General features: G+C 37.1%; 1 protein-coding gene and 1 long non-coding RNA gene across 2 annotated transcripts; one reads left to right on the plus strand and one right to left on the minus strand.

Annotated features, from left to right (window-relative positions):
• Positions 1-12,293: 12,293 nt before the first annotated feature.
• LOC141638051 (uncharacterized) lies at positions 12,294-13,074 on the minus strand. The gene is made up of 2 exons (XM_074447503.1): positions 12,838-13,074; positions 12,294-12,758 (listed from the first exon to the last, which is right to left on the minus strand). The coding sequence occupies exons 1-2, from the start codon at positions 13,072-13,074 to the stop codon at positions 12,294-12,296; spliced, it is 702 nt and encodes a 233-aa protein (XP_074303604.1).
• A 4,456-nt stretch (positions 13,075-17,530) lies between these two features.
• Positions 17,531-20,351, plus strand: LOC141629058 (uncharacterized). The gene is made up of 4 exons (XR_012537218.1): positions 17,531-17,703; positions 17,803-17,870; positions 18,852-18,937; positions 20,266-20,351. It is a non-coding gene; the product is annotated as an uncharacterized LOC141629058 (long non-coding RNA).
• Positions 20,352-20,669: the final 318 nt, after the last annotated feature.

Raw genomic sequence — 20,669 nt, forward strand, 5'->3', positions numbered from 1 at the left:
AGTTGGATTTGTCCTTGAATCTGTTAGTCACCGCTTCGAATGATTATGACTGGGGTCTTACTCATTTAAAGGGTATTTGATATCTGTCTGGACTAGGGTTTTCTGTTTTGGGCTTTCTAGGCCTTTCTATATATTATGTCTTAAAGAGTGCTATATAAACTATCTAAGGCTCACCCAAGCAGTTTTGCATATCCTAACAATCTGAATTCTGAAATCTGTAACTCCTTAATATCAATAAAATATCTCTCCCTTATGCGGTGGACGTAGCTATCACATTGATAGTGAACCATGTTAATCCTCATTTTTCTTGTTTGTTCTTACATTTTATTTCTCTTTTCTCGTATTCGTTATAACGTTAGTATATGTTACGATTTTGGATACTAAACAAACATTCAAACAATAAGCAGTTGTACGAATTTGTTGATCTTAAATCCATAACTAGTGAAGGATAAACAGTTGTACAAATTTGATAATCTGTTTGGATACTAATACAATCGTTCATCATTGTCTATGTTCACAGACGTCCTACAATTTTTCCATGTGCGAGTACTGCGAAGGCATCGCAACAATTTATCAATGAAATGGAAGAAAAAAACTATTATTTTGAAGCACGACCAGAAAAATAAATCTAATTCGAGAGCTTCTTTGGATGTTCCCTTACTCATAAAATATGGTAGATCCATCCCTGCCGATTGTGTTACCCATTCGTTCTACAACAAACAATATTTCTCATTAATCATGGGTCAATTCCATGAAGGTTGAAGCACTAACAGATAAAATGCCAGGAGAGAAATTATAGAGACTACGCAATATTACAAGTACTCCATAATATTTAGTACCAATACCCATATACCATTTTGATCAATCAATGGGATTACTGTAAAGAATGTAGAACCTCCATTAATGGTGATGACGAGTGAGCTTGAGTATGAGGAAGTTTGTTACAGAGAGATAAGTGGACTGTTATTAGACCTGGCAAAAGCAACCCGACCCGATTGACCCGACCCGAAAAAGCTGACCCGAGACCCGAATTGACCCGAACTACATCACCCGAATGTGACCCGAAAACCCGAATTAACCCGACCCAACCCGAACATGACCCGAGCTTTCTTGATCCGAACTGGCCTGACCCGAAAATGACCCAATCCAAAACCACCAAACCCGAAAATGACCCGACAAAATATAACTTTAATTGAATCGAAAAGACTTGAAATGACAATTTCTCTATTATTCATTGACCCGAAAATAACCCGACCCGAAACAACCCGACGCGTTTGACCCGGGACTGATCCGACAACAAACCCGAAACAGACCCGAAACCCGAAATGATCCGTCCCGAGCCGAGTTAACCCGAAATCAATGAGAAACCCGAACTGACCCGACCCGAATTGACCCGGCTTGAACTCGACCCGTTGACCCGTTTTGCCAGGTCTAACTGTTATAGAGAGAGAGAGAGAAGGAGATATTGAATTAGTGAATAATTCTGTTACATAAGTTGCTATATATAGTTGTAGACATAACTAATATCTATAATTAACTTAGTCAATATATTGACTTCCTTATACTTTCACATCCCCTCCTCAAGCTGGGCTCAAGTCATTACATCTAAGTCCAAGCTTGGAAGTAAGAAACTTATGTTGTTGAGCACCTAATGCCTTGGTCATCAAATCTGCTAGTTATAATCCTGTCCTGATATGATGTGTTGTAACACCCCCATTTATTCGGGAGCCTTTAGCTAGACATTCCCAAATAAATAGGACTGTTACCATTTCGGTTTCCCGAGGTAGTAGATAACAAAGTCCAACTCACCAAAGTACTTTAACTAAAAACTTTAATGATTACATATGTTTTACAATTTTTAATCAAATAGAATTTAATATAAAAATAAATAAAACTCGAAGCGGAAATTAAATAAGTGATATAACTACATTTGTGATCTAGACTCCTGCAGGTCCGAAAGCTCACACGCCCAAGCTCCCCATATCCACTAATCGAAAACCTCGCGTTATTTAAATCGCTCCCCATTTAACCGGAAATATTAAATGGTTCACCACAGGATGCCATCAATTAAAGCAGGCATCAATTTTATTTTGACACATAAGCAAACACGTCAACCAATGGTTGAGTAGGATAAAATACATGAAAACAACCAATCTTCCACAACTATCAATATTCCAATCTCAACTGTTTACATGTCACATCTCGACATCAACTATCCACGTTATCCACCAGAGACTAAGCCTGGGGCGCCCAAATACTCACACACGTTATCCACCGAGAGACTAAGCCTGGGGCCTTCCAATTAATCACACACGTTATCCACCAGAGACTAAGCCTGGGGCAGTCCAATAACCACTCACGTTATCCACCAGAGACTAGGCCTGGGGCAGTCCAATTCTCATAACCATACCACAAAATAATCGTATAAAATATACACAACTCCAACAACTGACAATATTAATCACTCAATTAACTCAATTAAATAAGCAGTCATAAACCAACCACCCTTCCAATAACATCCATCCATTAAACTCGGAAAACAAATATAGTTGTGTAGATTGTCCTATCTGACAAGCAACTCCAAAGCAAGCAGCTTAAAGCGATCCAAACAAATAAAGCAACCAAACCCGATTACATTTTCTTCACAACCGTCACCTAACATAAATATTATAATTTAATTATTTATTTGTTATTCAATTATTATATTAATTATCCAATTATATTCTAATTATAATATTAATTATTCATTATCACTATTAAAAGTTACGATATTAAAAACTCGACTCAATTATAAACCCGAGTCACCCAAAGAAACACCCATCTTAAAAAAAAAAAAAAAGTCAACCTACACACAAACCCAAAAGCACGTGAAACCATACTCACATACATATCCCATACACGGTTTTCACCCGTGTACACCACCCCTCCTTCAACCTCTTTAACACGACACCACCGATCACCAACGACTCCACCACCGCCTACCATCTCAAGCTCGCAATATGACGCATCCCTACAACCATAAATCATCCCTTGAACCGTCCTAACCAGGCCACAAAACCACGCCCTAAACAACCCCTCAACAACCCGACACAAACACCTCAACATACCCACTTATCACCTTGCACCACCCCATGACCACCAGTGGCCACCACCGTGGTCTACATTGACCCACGGTGCTCCCACAACCGGCCACGAACCCTCAAGGCAACCCACAACCACCCAAAACCGATACCAACAACCACTATATCCCCATTCCCCTGTTTTACGGTTTTTCGACAACTACCACCACCAATCACCATCTGCAACCGCCAAAACACCCCTATAACGGTCGACGCAACCACCCTGTTCCATCCCCACCATATCCAGGTCAAGGCAACGAGTATAAAACGGGTTCCAACGTGTTTAAATCGTAATTATGCCCTAAGTCGAATTTCCGGCAAGCACCGCGCAAAACACCAGCAACAACCACCCAAGACACCTCCCATATGGTCGACTCTCACCCCTGATCTCAACCCAATCCCTGGTCAGGTCTGGGTCACATGAAAAAAGGCTCAAAAACCCATATGACCCATGATACAAACACACCCAACCACCAACGAAAAACCCTAATAACAACCCCCTTCCCGCCGGTCAGCGGTGGTCAAATATGGGTCCGGTCACCCCCTGCTAGTCCACGGTCATGTTCACGTTCTTATTTTGTCAAACGGTGGTCTACTTTACGAGTTATAATATGCTAAAGTGTATACATAAGATGGTCTGAAATATTACCTTGAGTCGATTAATTGATTTTGTTAATTCTTCTTCTTTCCGTCTCTTAAAGCTCCTCCTCTTTAATTTGTGATTAATTTCTCAGATTTAATAGGGTATTTATAGTGTAAGATTAAAGAGTATGTGAGGTCAATTAGGAAACTATCTTAATTTACCTATTCCAATTAGTATAGAAATTACTATAATTATAATTATCATTATATTATTATTATTATTACATATATTACTATTACCATAAGTAGGATTCCCTTATTTTATCTTTACTAATTTATTATCGCCTTAACTTATTATTAGTATCAATATAATTATTATCTTTATATATTTATTATTTCCATATTATATTATAAATTCCCGATATAAATCCCGCTCACACTCCTACCTCATTTATTAAATTTCGGTCCACTACTTAATGGCACGGGGTCCAATACTCGATTACTAGCTAAGCCCAATTCCCGACTTGCTTTACTAAATTTATTATTTAATTCTTTATTAGAAATGCCTTTAATTAATTATTAAATTACATAAACTATTCTCATAACTTATTATTAAAATACGAGGTATTACAGTCTTCCCCCCTTAAAATGTTCGCCCATAACTACAACCACAACATTCACAACATCACACCATTCAACATTACTAAGCAACTTCGATTATCAACTACATCAATCTCATCAAAACAATAATTCAAAATTTATGTAGTATTACATTCCTTCCCCCGAAAAATAAACTTCGTCCTCGAAGTTTGGAATATTAAAAATAGGAACAATCAACTCATTATTATAATGCCATAAAACCATGAAACACATATTGTAATATAGAACACTTAGCGCTTCCAACATGAATTAATGATTGAATAAATAACAAAATTTTAATTACTAGCAAATCACATCATATAAGATATTCGAATTAATCTTTATTCCAACTTATTGCTTAACTACTGGCGAATACATTGCCAAATTAAAAATAATCTATAACAAAAGATACGCATAATTATTTAATTAATCTTTTCTTAATTCATCTTAATTGTCACTAACAACATCCAACTTAAACATGAATGCAAAATTGTAACATATATATAGGCTTTTGGGTAACACGTTCCGCATATCACTAGACATGATAATCTAATTCACACAATTCACAATATCAAAACATCAAGAGACAAAATTTTCATTATTCAAGACGAAGGAAAACATGCTACAACTTAAAAATTATAGATAATTAATATCATAAATAAATTATGGAGAATTTCTAGAAAATAAAAAGAGTTAATAGATCATGGGTGAAAGAATCAAGTCAAAAATTCAAAGGGTCAATTTATAATGCATTTTACAAGATACTTGGTCGAAACAGAAATTTTACAGCAACTTGTCAGAAACTTAGGTCAACTTGTAAAAGTCACCATAAATTGTCAAAATATTTTCTCAAAACGTGGCTTACCAATTTAGAAACATACATGAGTCTATTAAACAGTGGCGTTGGAATTATAACAAATAATTACGTAGTGTTTAAATGGAAAATTTTACAAGAACATGGCGCGAAAACATCACTGTACAGGAATATTTCGACTACTGTCCACTAAAATATTTATTTCTCCTAAACCGTATATTATTTGAACATGAGACCAGTGGCATATGAAAGCTAACTCACAAGGATATCATACATAAAAATATCGGGTAAGAATTTTAAACCTACAGTAAATGGCAGCCAAAACAATCAAGGATAAAATGTCGAGAAATCAACCAAAATCACATTCTTCACAATTTCACTTATACTCATCATACTTCACATATTAATCACAACTATGCCTCCCCAAATACATACCATCACACTTTTCTATAACCATAGACATATACCAATGCTTAAAATCATATCACATCCCCTCTTCCTAGAAGCAAAGTTATGTCCTCGTAACCACAATCATCAATGAAAACAACATGTACACAAGGCAACAAGAACTTTCAAGACAAAACAAACAATTTTCGTTTTAAATTACCCCACACTCTCAAGTATTCTCTCAGGGTTCCCGGTTCAAAACTGAGAGGGCCATGGTACGAATTAAGGGCGCCTTCTTAACCGCACTAAGAGGGGCTCCTAACAGTTTCTACCCGGGGTTCGTTTTAATTTAGACACATCCTAAGTTCATTATTATTCATTGGTTAGGCCTGAGGATCGTTTTGCTCTGATACCACTTTGTAACACCCCCATTTATTCGGGAGCCTTTAGCTAGACATTCCCAAATAAATAGGACTGTTACCATCTCGGTTTCCCGAGGTAGTAGATAACAAAGTCCAACTCACCAAAGTACTTTAACTAAAAACTTTAATGATTACATATGTCTTACAATTTTTAAACAAATAGAATTTAATATAAAAATAAAAACAACTCGCAGCGGAAATTAAATAAGTGATATAACTACATTTATGATCTAGACTCCTGCAGGTCCGAAAGCTCACACGCCCAAGCTCCCCATATCCACTAATCGAAAAAACCGTTATTTAAATCTGCTCCCCATTTAACCGGAAATATTAAATGGTTCACCACAAGATGCCATCAATTAAAGCAGGCATCAATTTTATTTTGACACAGAAGCAAACACGTCAACCAATGGTTGAGTAAGATAAAATACATGAAAACAACCAATCTTCCACAACTATCAATATTCCAATCTCAACTGTTTACATGTCACATCTCGACATCAACTATCCACGTTATCCACCAGAGACTAAGCCTGGGGCAGTCCAAATACTCACACACGTTATCCACCAGAGACTAAGCCTGGGGCCTTCCAATTAATCACACACGTTATCCACCAGAGACTAAGCCTGGGGCAGTCCAATAACCACTCACGTTATCCACCAGAGACTAGGCCTGGGGCAGTCCAATTCTCATAACCATACCACAAAATAATCGTATAAAATATACACAACTCCAACAACTGACAATATTAATCACTCAATTAACTCAATTAAATAAGCAGTCATAAACCAACCACCCTTCCAATAACATCCATCCATTAAACTCGGAAAACAAATATAGTTGTGTAGATTGTCCTATCTGACAAGCAACTCCAAAGCAAGCAGCTTAAAGCGATCCAAACAAATAAAGCAACCAAACCCGATTACATTTTCTTCACAACCGTCACCTAACATAAATATTATAATTTAATTATTTATTTGTTATTCAATTATTATATTAATTATCCAATTATATTCTAATTATAATATTAATTATTCATTATCACTATTAAAAGTTACGATATTAAAAACTCGACTCAATTATAAACCCGAGTCACCCAAAGAAACACCCATCTTAAAAAAAAAAAAAAGTCAACCTACACACAAACCCAAAAGCACGTGAAACCATACTCACATACATATCCCATACACGGTTTTCACCCGTGTACACCACCCCTCCTTCAACCTCTTTAACACGACACCACCGACCACCAACGGCTCCACCACCGCCTACCATCTCAAGCTCGCAATATGACGCATCCCTACAACCACAAATCATCCCTTGAACCGTCCTAACCAGGCCACAAAACCACGCCCTAAACAACCCCTCAACAACCCGACACAAACACCTCAACATACCCACTTATCACCTTGCACCACCCCATGACCACCAGTGGCCACCACCGTGGTCTACATTGACCCACGGTGCTCCCACAACCGGCCACGAACCCTCAAGGCAACCCACAACCACCCAAAACCGATACCAACAACCACTATATCCCCATTCCCCTGTTTTACGGTTTTTCGACAACTACCACCACCAATCACCATCTGCAACCGCCAAAACACCCCTATAACGGTCGACGCAACCACCCTGTTCCATCCCCACCATATCCAGGTCAAGGCAACGAGTATAAAACGGGTTCCAACGTGTTTAAATCGTAATTATGCCCTAAGTCGAATTTCCGGCAAGCACCGCGCAAAACACCAGCAACAACCACCCAAGACACCTCCCATATGGTCGACTCTCACCCCTGATCTCAACCCAATCCCTGGTCAGGTCTGGGTCACATGAAATAAGGCTCAAAAACCCATATAACCCATGATACAAACACACCTAACCACCAACGAAAAACCCTAATAACAACCCCCTTCCCGCCGGTCAGCGGTGGTCAAATATGGGTCCGGTCACCCCCTGCTAGTCCACGGTCATGTTCACGTTCTTATTTTGTCAAACGGTGGTCTACTTTACGAGTTATAATATGCTAAAGTGTATACATAAGATGGTCTGAAATATTACCTTGAGTCGATTAATTGATTTTGTTAATTCTTCTTCTTTCCGTCTCTTAAAGCTCCTCCTCTTTAATTTGTGATTAATTTCTCAGATTTAATAGGGTATTTATAGTGTAAGATTAAAGAGTATGTGAGGTCAATTAGGAAACTATCTTAATTTACCTATTCCAATTAGTATAGAAATTACTATAATTATAATTATCATTATATTATTATTATTATTACATATATTACTATTACCATAAGTAGGATTCCCTTATTTTATCTTTACTAATTTATTATCGCCTTAACTTATTATTAGTATCAATATAATTATTATCTTTATATATTTATTATTTCCATATTATATTATAAATTCCCGATATAAATCCCGCTCACACTCCTACCTCATTTATTAAATTTCGGTCCACTACTTAATGGCACGGGGTCCAATACTCGATTACTAGCTAAGCCCAATTCCCGACTTGCTTTACTAAATTTATTATTTAATTCTTTATTAGAAATGCCTTTAATTAATTATTAAATTACATAAACTATTCTCATAACTTATTATTAAAATACGGGGTATTACATGTGTAGACAAAAAACCTTCTTGCATTTGTCACGTACATAATGACAGTCAATTTCTAGATGCTTGGTACGTTCGCGGAAGATTGGCACAATGCAATGGAATTGGTTTTGGCACTTGAACTTGTAAATCTGTCAATAACTGAGCAATCCAAACCATCTCTGAAATGGTAAATGACATTGAACGATATTCTGCCTCTGCTGAACTTTTGTTCACAGTCTTTTGTTTCTTGGTTTTCCAAGAAAATAATGAATCTCCTATGAAAATGCAGTAGCCACTGAGTGACCTCCCTGAAAACACGCACTGTCCCCAATCTGAGTCACTATAAGCAGTGACATTCAGAACTGTATTAGCAGGGTAAAATAAGCATGTGTTAACTGTCTTTTTCAAATACCTAACAACATGTAAAGCCGCCTTCATGTGTGGTACTCGAGGTTGTTGAAGAAATTGGCTAAGATGTTGAGTAGAATAGGAAATATTTGGTCTTGTCATATTCAGATATAACAATCTCCCAACTAGACGTCTATATTGCTCAGGATTATCAAGCCACTCTCCTGTATCAGTTGATAACTTCAAACCTCTAGACATTGGAAAATCTGCAGGCAAGCAATCTTCCATATGCATATCCTTCAATATATCCAATGTAAACTTTCTTTGATTCACCATCAATCCAGAATCGTTCCTTGCCATTTCTAGACCTAGGAAATACCTCATAGTTCCTATATCCTTTATTGTGAAAGCTGTATGCAAGTGCTTCTTAAGTTGATCTATCTCATGCACTGACTCCCCTGTCAGCAAGACATCATGCACATAGACTAATGCAACTGTGAATTTTTGTGTAAGAGGGTTATACCTTGTAAACAAGGAGTAATCTTGTTTGGAATGCACAAAATGATGCTTCAGTAAAAATTTTGTTAATTCAATGTTCCACTGCCTGCTTGCCAGTTTCAAACCATACAAAGACCTCTTGAGCTTGCATAATTGCCCTGGTCCTGCTTTATCATATCCTTCTGCAGGAGTCATATACATTTTTTTCAGTAATAAATCCATGTAAAAAGGCGTTATTAATATCTAATTGAAATAAGGGCCAATTTCTAGCAGCTGCAATAGCAAGGAGGATCCTGACAGTTCCAAACTTAGTAACTGGGGAAAATGTATGAGTATAATCTTTATACTTGACTTGGTTATAACCTTTGGCAACTAAACGTGCCTTAAATCTTTCCACTGTTCCATCTGCTTTATGCTTAATTTTATACACCCATCTGCAACCAATAAGCTTATGTCCCTTGGGCGAATCTGTTAACTCTCATGTTTTATTTTCTTCCAAAGATTGCATTTCTTTGTGCATTGCATCAACCCACCTAGGATCAGCTGATGTCTGAGCAAAAGTTGCTGGTTCAGTTTCCCTGATGACATTGGCTAAGGACTATATTTTCTTTAGAAAAATTAATTAGGTCTTCAAATATAGCAGTGCACACAGCATTGGATTTCTGTAAGTTCTGCTGTGGTAGTCCTGATTGCACGGGTAAATGAAACCCTTTGAGTCTAGAAGACAATTGTCTTGGCCTATCAGATTGCCTGATAGTACTAGGAATAACTTGAGGTCTTCTAGTTGTAGTTGGGACAGTGTTTACAGTGTCCTGGTGTGAACTTGGAATGACAACAGTTGTTGTATCAGTACCATCAGTAGCAGAACTTCTCTCTTCTGTGGCCATTTCAGATCTGTGAAGCTCTTTATTGCTGAGAGAAGAATTCTGAGTGGTAGTCTGATTATTGACAGTACCACTTTTAGGTTTGGTTAAAATATTTAGTAAATTAAACCTGCTTCATTATGAAATATATCCACCAAAGATCCCTCTTCAGTGACCTTAGATGATTGCTATTTAAAAGGAAAGACATCTTCTTGAAATATGACATCTCTAGCCACAAAAGTGATATGTTGATCCATATCATACATTTTATACCCTTTCTGTCCATAAGGATAACCAATAAATACACATTTCCTTCCTTTAGCAGCAAATTTATCTTTACCAGAATGTGTTCTTGCAGCAGGTGCATAACACAAGCAACCAAACACTTTTAGTTCATTATAAACTGGTTGTTTGCCAAATAAGACCTCAAAAGGAGTTTCCAATCCCAAAATAGTTGTGGGCATCTTGTTAATAAGGTAAGTTGCAGTAAGAACACTGTCTCCCCAAAATTTAATTGGCAAATTATCATGTATTCTCAATGCTCTTGCAGTTTCAATCAAATGTCTGTGTTTTCTTTCAACTCTTCCATTTTGTTGAGGTCTGCCAACAATGCTCCTTTGATGTATAATACCTCTCTGTTGAAAAATAGAAGAACACTGTTCTTGTAAAAATTCTGTGCCATTGTCACTTTTAAACTGCTTAACTTTGCAATTAAACTGTGTCTCAATGTAAGTGAGAAATGCCTGCAATAAATCTGGCACTTGAAACTTGTTTTGGAATAAATAAACCTAAGTGACCCAAGAATGATCATCCAATATAGTGAGGAAAAGTTTTGCCCCAGACAAAGATGCAGTCCTATAGGGACCCCCAAAGATCCAAATGTACTAACTCAAACAACTGCTTAGCATGAGAAAGACTCCTTTGAAAAGGTATAATACGTAATTTGGATAACATACATGTCTCACAAGAAAACTTTTGATCAGTAGGAACATTCATGACATGCCTTAATTTGTCAAAGGAACTATGTCCCAATCTGGAATGCAACAATTCCAAACTACAACTCTTATTACAAGCATTAGAAGCAAACAATTGTAAACCATCTGGTGAAGAAGCATGCTGTTCTCCAGATGTTGACAACTGAGAAGCTTGTCCTTTATCCTTCATCGTGAGATCAAAGCAGTACAATCCTCCCTTCTTTTCTGCTAACTCCAGAGGAACCTTACTAGAAAGGTCCTGGAAAGCACAATACTTAGAAGTAAATAACACTATCATGGGTGTATGCTGAATCAATTTACTGACTGAAAGTAAGTTTTGCTTGAAATCAGGAACAACAAGAACATTCTTTAAATGAATGTTAGAAGTTAAAATGATGTCTCCCACTTTGTGTACTAACTTAATAGTACCATCTAGTAACCAATCATGCATGATAGGTTTCGGTAATAAACTAATGTTATGCATCAGTGCTTCATTCAAAGTCATATGGTCTGAGGCACCTGTGTCTACAATCCAAGACAACTGACCATTTGTATTAGCAACTGTATAGTCTTAAGAATACAAATCTGTACCTACAAAATTTGCAAAGTTGACAGAAGAAGAAGTACCAGCAGGATTAGACTTATCTGAAAGAGCCTTGTAGACCTGCTGCATCACATTCTGAACTATACCATCCATCATAGACTGATCCACTCCTGGCACTTGTGATGAGACTGCCACATTAGAATCTGGTACATCAAGAGGATTATCAACAGGATTCAAAGAATCAACATTATTGGCTCTTCTGTGATAAACATTAGACCTATTGCCACTGTTGTTATGCCTGCCCCTTCTACTGGAATAACCTGTGTTATTGCCTCTAGTTTTGAGGAAACAAGTAGCAACCAAATGTTGTCTTTTACCACAGAGATCACAAATCTTGAAATAGTTGCAATCTTCCAAATTTTGACTACCCTTCTTACAATGAGTACAATACTTCTGAGAACTATTCCCAGCAGTATCAACATTTTGTCTCTTCTAATCACCCTAAGAAGCATCAGTGGTCCTAGCTGAAGCATAAGCATTAGCCTCAGGACGAACAACAACAGTCTCTGAGAGTTGCCTCTGTCTCTCAATCTTCTGCAAGAGACCTAGTGCTTTATTCAATGGAGGTAAATGATCTATTGACAACACAGTAGTTCTTACAGGCTCAAAAGCATTGTTCAATCCCATCAGTAGTTGAATTAACTTGGAATTAGTCTCTCTATCCAAGATTCTTTTCAATAACTGATAGATACAAGCATCCAAAGCACCACATGAACAAAACGGTACAGGATCTAAAGAATCAAGATCTTCCCAAGCCTGTTTCAGCTTACTATAATACTCAATCAAAGCAGTATTATCCTGTGTAATGAGACCTAAATCCTTCTTAAGCTGATAAATTTCTAATGCATTCGTCTGACCATACCTTTCTATCATCTCAGGCCACAACTCACAACTCTCTAGAATTAGCTGCATATTGGACAGTTTCACCAATATGTGATTTCATGGAGTTAATAATTCACTTCTTGAACAACAAATCAAAACGAACATAGTGATTATAATTTTTATCTTTCTTATCAAGTCTAAAAGATCCATATATGAAACCATCCTTATTTTTTGCAACTAAAGCCTGATAAATCTCTCGTTTCCACTGCAGAAAATGATGTCCATTAAACTTAGTATCAACTAACTTCAGCGTAGGCTGATCAGTTGTGGAAATATACAGTGGATCATCAAAAATTTCATATGCAGCAGGAGTAGTAGAATAATTAACATCATTCGGCATTGTTGTGAAGTAGAAGAAAAAACACAGATAAACAGCAGAAGAAACAACAATAAAAATGAAGAAGACTAAGAATTCGAAGAAGAAATAGAGAAATCACACCAAAAAATGAAGAATCTAGTCTTGATCGAGATGCGGAAGCGAAAAAGAATGAAGGAAATCCCAAAATCTTGAACCTCTAGCGACGGATATCATGTAAAGAATATAGAACCTCCATTAATGGTGATGATGAGTGAGCTTGAGTATGAGGAAGTTTGTTATAGAGAGATAAGTGGACTGTTATAGAGAGAGAAAGAGATATTGAACTAGTGAATAATTCTGTTACATAAGTTGCTATATATAGTTGCAGACATAACTAATATCTATAACTAACTTAGTCAATATATTGACTTCCTTATACTTTCACAATTACCATGCTTAACAAGAATCAAAACTCAAGACTTAAGTGGAATAATTTTCCAATATTGTAGTCCATCACCAGCTCGAATTCGGACAATCAGAAGATTAAAAAAAAAAGTAAACAAAAGAAAGCAGTACTCTGTAGTCTATACTAATAGTTATATTCCCTCACCTGATAACTCGGTTATTGACCCTCTATTTCGCACATTACCCTTGCATTTAGTCTTATTTTGTGTGCTGAATTGACAATATATCCTCTTTTTGTGATTAAAATGCATAGACGGTCTTCACATAAGGAGGTAGTCAGAAACCCGACCATACAACCCACGACTTGTCAAAATGAAGGAATCATGCAAATAAGTGAAGAAGCAAAGTGCCTTGCCAATAGGGAAAATGTGGTGCCTTCACTCTACAGACACCAAGGAGTTGTGCTCTCCTTGCCGTGCGCTCAGAAAAAGTGTCTTGCCTTCTCTCTTAAGACACTAAGGCGCCGTGCTCTCTGTGCCGTGCACACCCTTTTTTTTTGCCTTGCCCTGCTCCATACTTAGCGCAATTTCTCCAATCTTTAAACGACGTCATTTTGCGCGTTTTTGTATCCTATTATAAATAGATAAAACTCCGAGATTTCATCTCACTACCTTCACTTTCTACATTTTAGATACAGAAACACATCTATTTTCTTTGGTATTTGGATCCAAGTTCATTTATTCAAGTTGGAAGCTTTATTTATTCTTACTTCTTACTTCTTACTTCTTCTTCCTTGTTCCTTCTTCTTTGTTGGTAATTTCTTACTCTTTTTATCTTTCTTAGTTCATTTTATTTATCTCAAAGTTTGAAACTTTAGATTATTTATATCTAAAGTTTCCATTTTTAGACTTAGATCTTGTTTATACTTTGTTTAATTAGTCTTCTACCTTCATAATTTTTTTGCATGTTATTAATTTAAAAATCAATCCTTGTCATCTTTAACATCAAAGTTTCCACCTTTTTATATTGTTTCTTGCACAGTCTCCATGTGTCGTGAGTAAATATTTCACTAAGAGTTGTTTGAGAAATTGGATGAGGTTGGTTGGGGATTGGAGACTAACTATATATTGTAGGGCTTTGGTTTGGGACCTTGGCCCTTGTCCACCAATCGAAAATCTGTTAGGTCTAGGAACCTACCTTTCCTCTTGATTAGCCTTACTGAACCTAGTCTACCATGGGAGTGAGGGCTTCGTGAAGTACCTCAACCTTCATTTCGGACTTCTAACCTTTGGAAAAGAGGAGGATAAAGTGTAGGGTGTGAAACGTGCATGTTCCTATCGATTAGACTATTCAGATTGGGGTCCATGGGAATGGGACCATTATTAGATTAGTATTCCAATTCATGAGCACGGGAAGGGGGTGATAGGGCAAACTTAGGCTAGTCTATGATCCCGAAATGGACATAGCTAACCTTGCTTGAGACGTTCCCCTTATCCAATCGACCTAACAACCTAATGCACGAGGATTGTAAGCATAAATTTGGCACATCGATAGTGAAATCGGACCGTAGATTTTCCTTCAGTTGAATTAAAACCATAATCATTTCATTTGTTTCCATTTAGTTTAATTTGTATTTCATTTAGCTAGCTAGATTAGTCTCTAAAATAAACAACCTTATATAATGCCTGTCCATCTGGAGACCCGTTGAATGACCTTTGACCATGTATGATCTTTAGTAAGAGATGGAAGGGAGAGACATTTTATATTCGTGACTGAATACACGACCTAGTAACGGTCACTCGGCCAAGTAGTTTCGGTACTCAACCGAGTGGGATGTACTCGGCCAAATAAGTTCCATACTCGACTGAGTACGCGTTTGACAGCGTTAATATGTCACACGGAGGTTACAAGTTAAATCATTTTCCGCCTTTTATTCTATCATTTTTTTAACCCCTCTCTCTCAATCCTCCCATATTTCACTACCCCAATCATGATTTAGCCATGAACCCTAATCCAGGGAGATATATAGCTTATGCATGGAGTCATCGCCGCTGTCGGCATCTGATTGTTCTTCAAGGTGAGTTTGTGGATATTCGTTAATTGTTTAGTCTATTAAGTGGTATTAGAGCTGACGATTTTGGAACCTGAACAAATGAACCAAACGAATAGAGGGTGTCAAAGTAAAATGAACTTGGTGTGTTTGTGTTCGGAGCCTCTTATGTTGATTTTGGATGAGAAGGCGCCCTCATCTCAGAACCCCGGCCCCAATCATACTTAAGCCAGCCACCGTGGAAGGGTAGATGTATAGGAGTATTCTGTCTCTAGTGTGTGTGTGTCATATGTGCATGTTGGTAGTAACCTGTGCGATAACATGTGTTTAAAACTATGTGTGTGGTACTTGAAAAATGGTGAGTCTTGTGAATTTGTTGGATGAACGGATCAAAGATTACGTAGTTGAACATGCTAGACCTTGTGCCTGAAATGTGTTTGTATGTGGGTTCCAAAGGAGAAATGAAGTGTCGAATGTGTAAAGAATTGCATGATTAGGTATGTTGAAGTAAGTTCATAGCTCGATCTTATCTATTGTGTGGTCAAGATTGATTTGTATATATGTTCGTTGTAACATGAATTATTTACTACTGTTACGTGCATAGAAGCACGTGTCGCTCGTAAGTATCGTAGTTAAGTTTATGATTCGTGATGTGCCTTGTTGTGATAGAATTAGGGCCTAATGGTGACGAGCTCAATTATGTGGAACTTCGAACGTCGTTATTTGTTTTGCAGGGAAACTCTTGATAATTTAAAACTTCGTTCCTGTTCTCTTGAACTCAACCGAGTAGAGTTTATACTCGACCGAGTAGGCCACACTCGGCCGCGTAAAGGGGCACTCGACCGAGTAGCCAGAATGTCAGATTTTACGTGCTACTGATCTATGAATACTCGACCGAGTAGACCAAATACTCGACCAAGTAAGCCATACTCGGCCGAGTAAACCCGATACTCGACCGAGTACCCATTTATCACGGTCCAGCTCGGTTAAATTCCAGAAACCCTATAACTCTTTTCTTCTTCTTAATTCCGTCTTATTACTTCCTATTTTCCTCATAACTGTTCAAAACTCTTTCTCTCTCAAAACATTTGGGTGATTCTTGGTAGTGCTTGCCCTTTCGATTTTATTATTGCTTGCTCAAAATCTCAATGAAGGTAAAGTATTCAAACTATTTCTTCAACTTTGCTTCAATTTACGGTGGAATTTGTTCAAAAATTTAGAATCTTTAACTTTTATAATCCGAATTTGATGCTTCTATTTTGATATTTTGGGTTCTAATTGCTCTTAAACATCGCCTATGTATTCCCTAAAACGATTTTATGCTTGAAATTGCTCATCATATGTTACAAAATATTTCTAGGGTTTGCTTCAAGCTTAATTTTTGGTCCCTTAGATTGCCCTAGTGTAACACCCCGTATTTTATTAAGTTGGATAAAATTCTTTTAATTGCTATTTTGAATTTAATTACATCATTTAACGATTTATATATATATGCTTAGCTAATTAATTAATTTCATCATAATTCGTTACGTTAAATTTAATAATCGTTAATAAGTTCTTTTAAAAGTTAGCTCGAGTTTGTTTAGTTGACTTTTTATGGGTTCACGTAAATAGTTTTATTTATTTAATAACTTTTTGTTTCTTTCTAAGTCCCTTATCGAAGTCGAGCTAAGTGGGCTCCAGACGGATCAGTTAGCTATTTCGAGTTTGTTTCGCTAAATTAGCAAATATCTTTAAAAGCCGTTAATTTAGTTAAAATCTCTAATAATTCCGATTCGAGCTAATTTCGTATTATTTACGTTAACTAGCTGAGTTTATTTTATTTTCACTCATTAAATTTATTTATTATTGATTCCGTTTTATTACTGAAACTTTTACTAAAACCGATTTTTTTTAACTCGAAACGGTTTTAAAAACGAGCGAAATTACTTAACAATGAAGAAACGTACGTATAATTAGTAGCTAGCAAGCTAGCTGGTGTCTCATTATTATTATTATTATTATTATTATTATTATTGTTGTTGTACCGTTCCCATCCCCACCTCCCTGCTTCTTCCCTTTTCTTTTTCGTTTTACCAGCAACAACAACAAACCAACAGCTCCATCACCATTCGTTTTCATCCCGACCTTAAAACCTCAGATCCCGCCTCCATTCTCAACCAAATTCGATAATTTTTGTACCATTCTCTTCCCCTTTCCTTCCTCCTCCTTTTAAGGTAAGAAAGTCTCCTTTTTGTAGTGGTTTCGTCTTTCGCCGTCTTATAAAAGTGTCGTCTTTTAGCTTCTTTATTCGGTTTTCTTGCCCTTTTATGAAGGATTCGAAGACCCGGGGTAAGGCCCGTGCCTTGTGGACCATTTATTCGAAGAATAAGGGGCGTTTAAGGTAACACGATTCTACCGATCTTATTACTATTATTATTGTTCGGGGCTATATGAATATATGACAGTTACATATGTTTTATATGATTACAACTTCTTGCTATTATGTATATAATATAATTAATTACGTTTTTCTTTGTTCTTTACTTGTGAGAAGGGTGAGATTATTTCAGGAGGTTGTTAGTTTAGGGGTCGTTTTAATTATTTAGTATTTGGTTAAGATTGATTATGGAAGCTAAGTTAGAGTTAATGGAAATTTGGATACGTAAAATTGGATAGTGCTTTCACAGTTTTGTCATTGTACTATGAGAATGATGTAAAGTTATGCAGGCAAGTAATTATGTGTGCAGTTGTATGCCTTATTAAAGCATATGGGCGAGCTTAACATGTGAGTCTACGTTAATAGCACAAGGATCAAGAATTATATCAATTTGACCATGGTATTCGTGTCTTTCGGTGAAACCGGAACTAGGTTTAATATTGTATTGTACTTTCATTATCGTTTTCTTCGACCTTGACTAGCGGGTGAGTAGCTTAAAGTTTTACTCTAAGTGTTGAGCATGGTTCATTATTGGACCTTTTGACAATATTGATATTGAAATTGAGATGGAAATCTGGTTACTATGGAGTATTATATTATAGGACGGAGTAATGAGAGAGATGGGGTAGAGAGTTGAGATTGAATTAATTTTTGGGACGAGAGTGACTTTTATAAGGTTGGCCTAGCAGCGGCCTGGCCGTGGCCTGCTGTAGCCTGGCCGTGGCCTGTTGTAGCCTAGCAGCAGCTGGCAGTGGCCTAGCTGTGGCCTGGCTGTGGCCTGGCCGTGGCCTAGGCAGTGGCCTGGCTAAGTCGCGAGTTTGGGCCGTATCTATAAATTGTTTTGACGCTAGTTTGGTTTATTTAAAATATAATTAAATTAATTTCCGTCTCTTATTTTATATAACGATAATTCGTTAATATCGTCCTTTCACATAATTATTTTAGGTGACTCATATGTGGTTGAAGATGAAGAGTAATTTTGGGTTTTAGAAGCTTTCTCAAGTTATTACTTGTCTCTTTGCTAGCGTAAGGTAACTATTCCGAGTTACTCGACGAATTAATGTCACATTAGTAGTTAATGTTGTACTGGTTGTTTGTTAAGTGTTTAGGTGATTGATAATGTGTTACTTTCGTTTTTCACATGATAGAAATTAGAAATAGCATGAGAATAATATTGCGATAAAATTTGTAATTTGGGCCAAAGCAGCCAAGACTCGAGTGGGCAGATTGACCGAACGAGTTTGGTCAAACTAGGTTTAAACCAGTCAGCCTCGATTTGACCGATGACCCGTCGCGGGACTCGGGTCGAGGGTTTGTCTTTGAGGTAAGATTGGTTGTTATTGGAAATTTTATGTTATGTCTTGATATTTGTAATTATCATTTCACATGTTGGTTGTTGGATGAATTGGCTGCCTTATACTTCAGTCTTGTTGCCTCTTTGTCATTTTAGCTTGTTCTCATGAATTATGAAATTAACGGTTAGCTGGAATTTGGATTTTTATTGATAATGGAAATATTGTTGGATTGTCAGCTGAATTGGGTATCCTACTTGTCTTGTGTGGTGTGGGCTAAAGTATTCAAGCTGGGACTAGCTGGGACTAGGTCCTAGGTGAGTATTTCGGCCTTCATCACAGATAGGCCATTATAGTCTTTGACGAGTATATGTTCACTGCTTGATAGCCTCTGTGTTCCTGACTTGGTGGGATTATATCCAAGTTGGGGCATGACCTCGTTACTTATTTTGAGAGTAAGTGGTCAGCTTAAGTACTAGCCAACCCTTTGGTGGACTCCTTAGGGTACTCACTTTGTTTTAGAAAAATTGTGGGTCTTGGGTGCGGTGATGTGTATCCGCATGTCTAGGTCTGCGCAGATTTTAGGCTAGGGTTGTGTTGTGTCTTGGCCATGTTTTGATAGAACCTCTGAGCCAAGATACCGGTTCGATTACCTTCCCTACCTCGTGGTATAGACTCGAGTTACAGAGTGACTATTGACCGTACTAAGAACTTATGCCTGTCTTTGATATATTGTCCTTTCTTGTATGGTGATTCTATGAATCATAGAAGGTGAGATGCAAGCCGGCTATGGTTGATAGAGTTTGGATTCCTGGATGTTATGTGATTCACATGATAGTGTAGTATGAGTCGGTCTAGTATTCACATGCTAGGACTATGTGGTGTTATATTGTTGTTCACATGATAAGCACGATTGTCTAGCATTTATATGCTAAGGCTATGTGTTATTCATATTCATATTCTTATGTTTACATGTTATATTAATTATGACATTTCGTGGCTGGGAGAACTCGGAGTTACTCCCCACTGACCGTGGCTTTCGTATTTGTATAAAATGCGAATGACAGGTAGGTGATGCATATATGTGGTACATGGACGAGCTAGCGAGCAAAGTAACCTTGGGACCTAGATTGGTTTTATTTTATTGTGACCCTTAAACACTTTTTATGTCACATACATTTTAGGGACATATGTCTCCCTCTTTACATTTAGTTGTATAATTTGCTATTCGCGACTTTAGCGATGGTTATGTTATGAAACTTCTAGTTAGACCTTGTATGTTTGACACCTTCCAATTTGGATATCTTTATAACAGGTTCAGGTTTTAAAAATTACAGGTTTTTACCCAAATGAACCTATTACAAACATATCCATGCAGTTTTATTCTAGAATTACGTGTTTACTTTTCCGCAATAAATGAGGGTGTCACACCTAGGATGTTTCTTAAGAGTTAAGTGATGATAAAAAGGCC

Source organism: Silene latifolia, chromosome 2 (assembly GCF_048544455.1).
Source record: "Silene latifolia isolate original U9 population chromosome 2, ASM4854445v1, whole genome shotgun sequence".
NCBI classification, from domain to species: Eukaryota; Viridiplantae; Streptophyta; class Magnoliopsida; order Caryophyllales; family Caryophyllaceae; genus Silene; species Silene latifolia.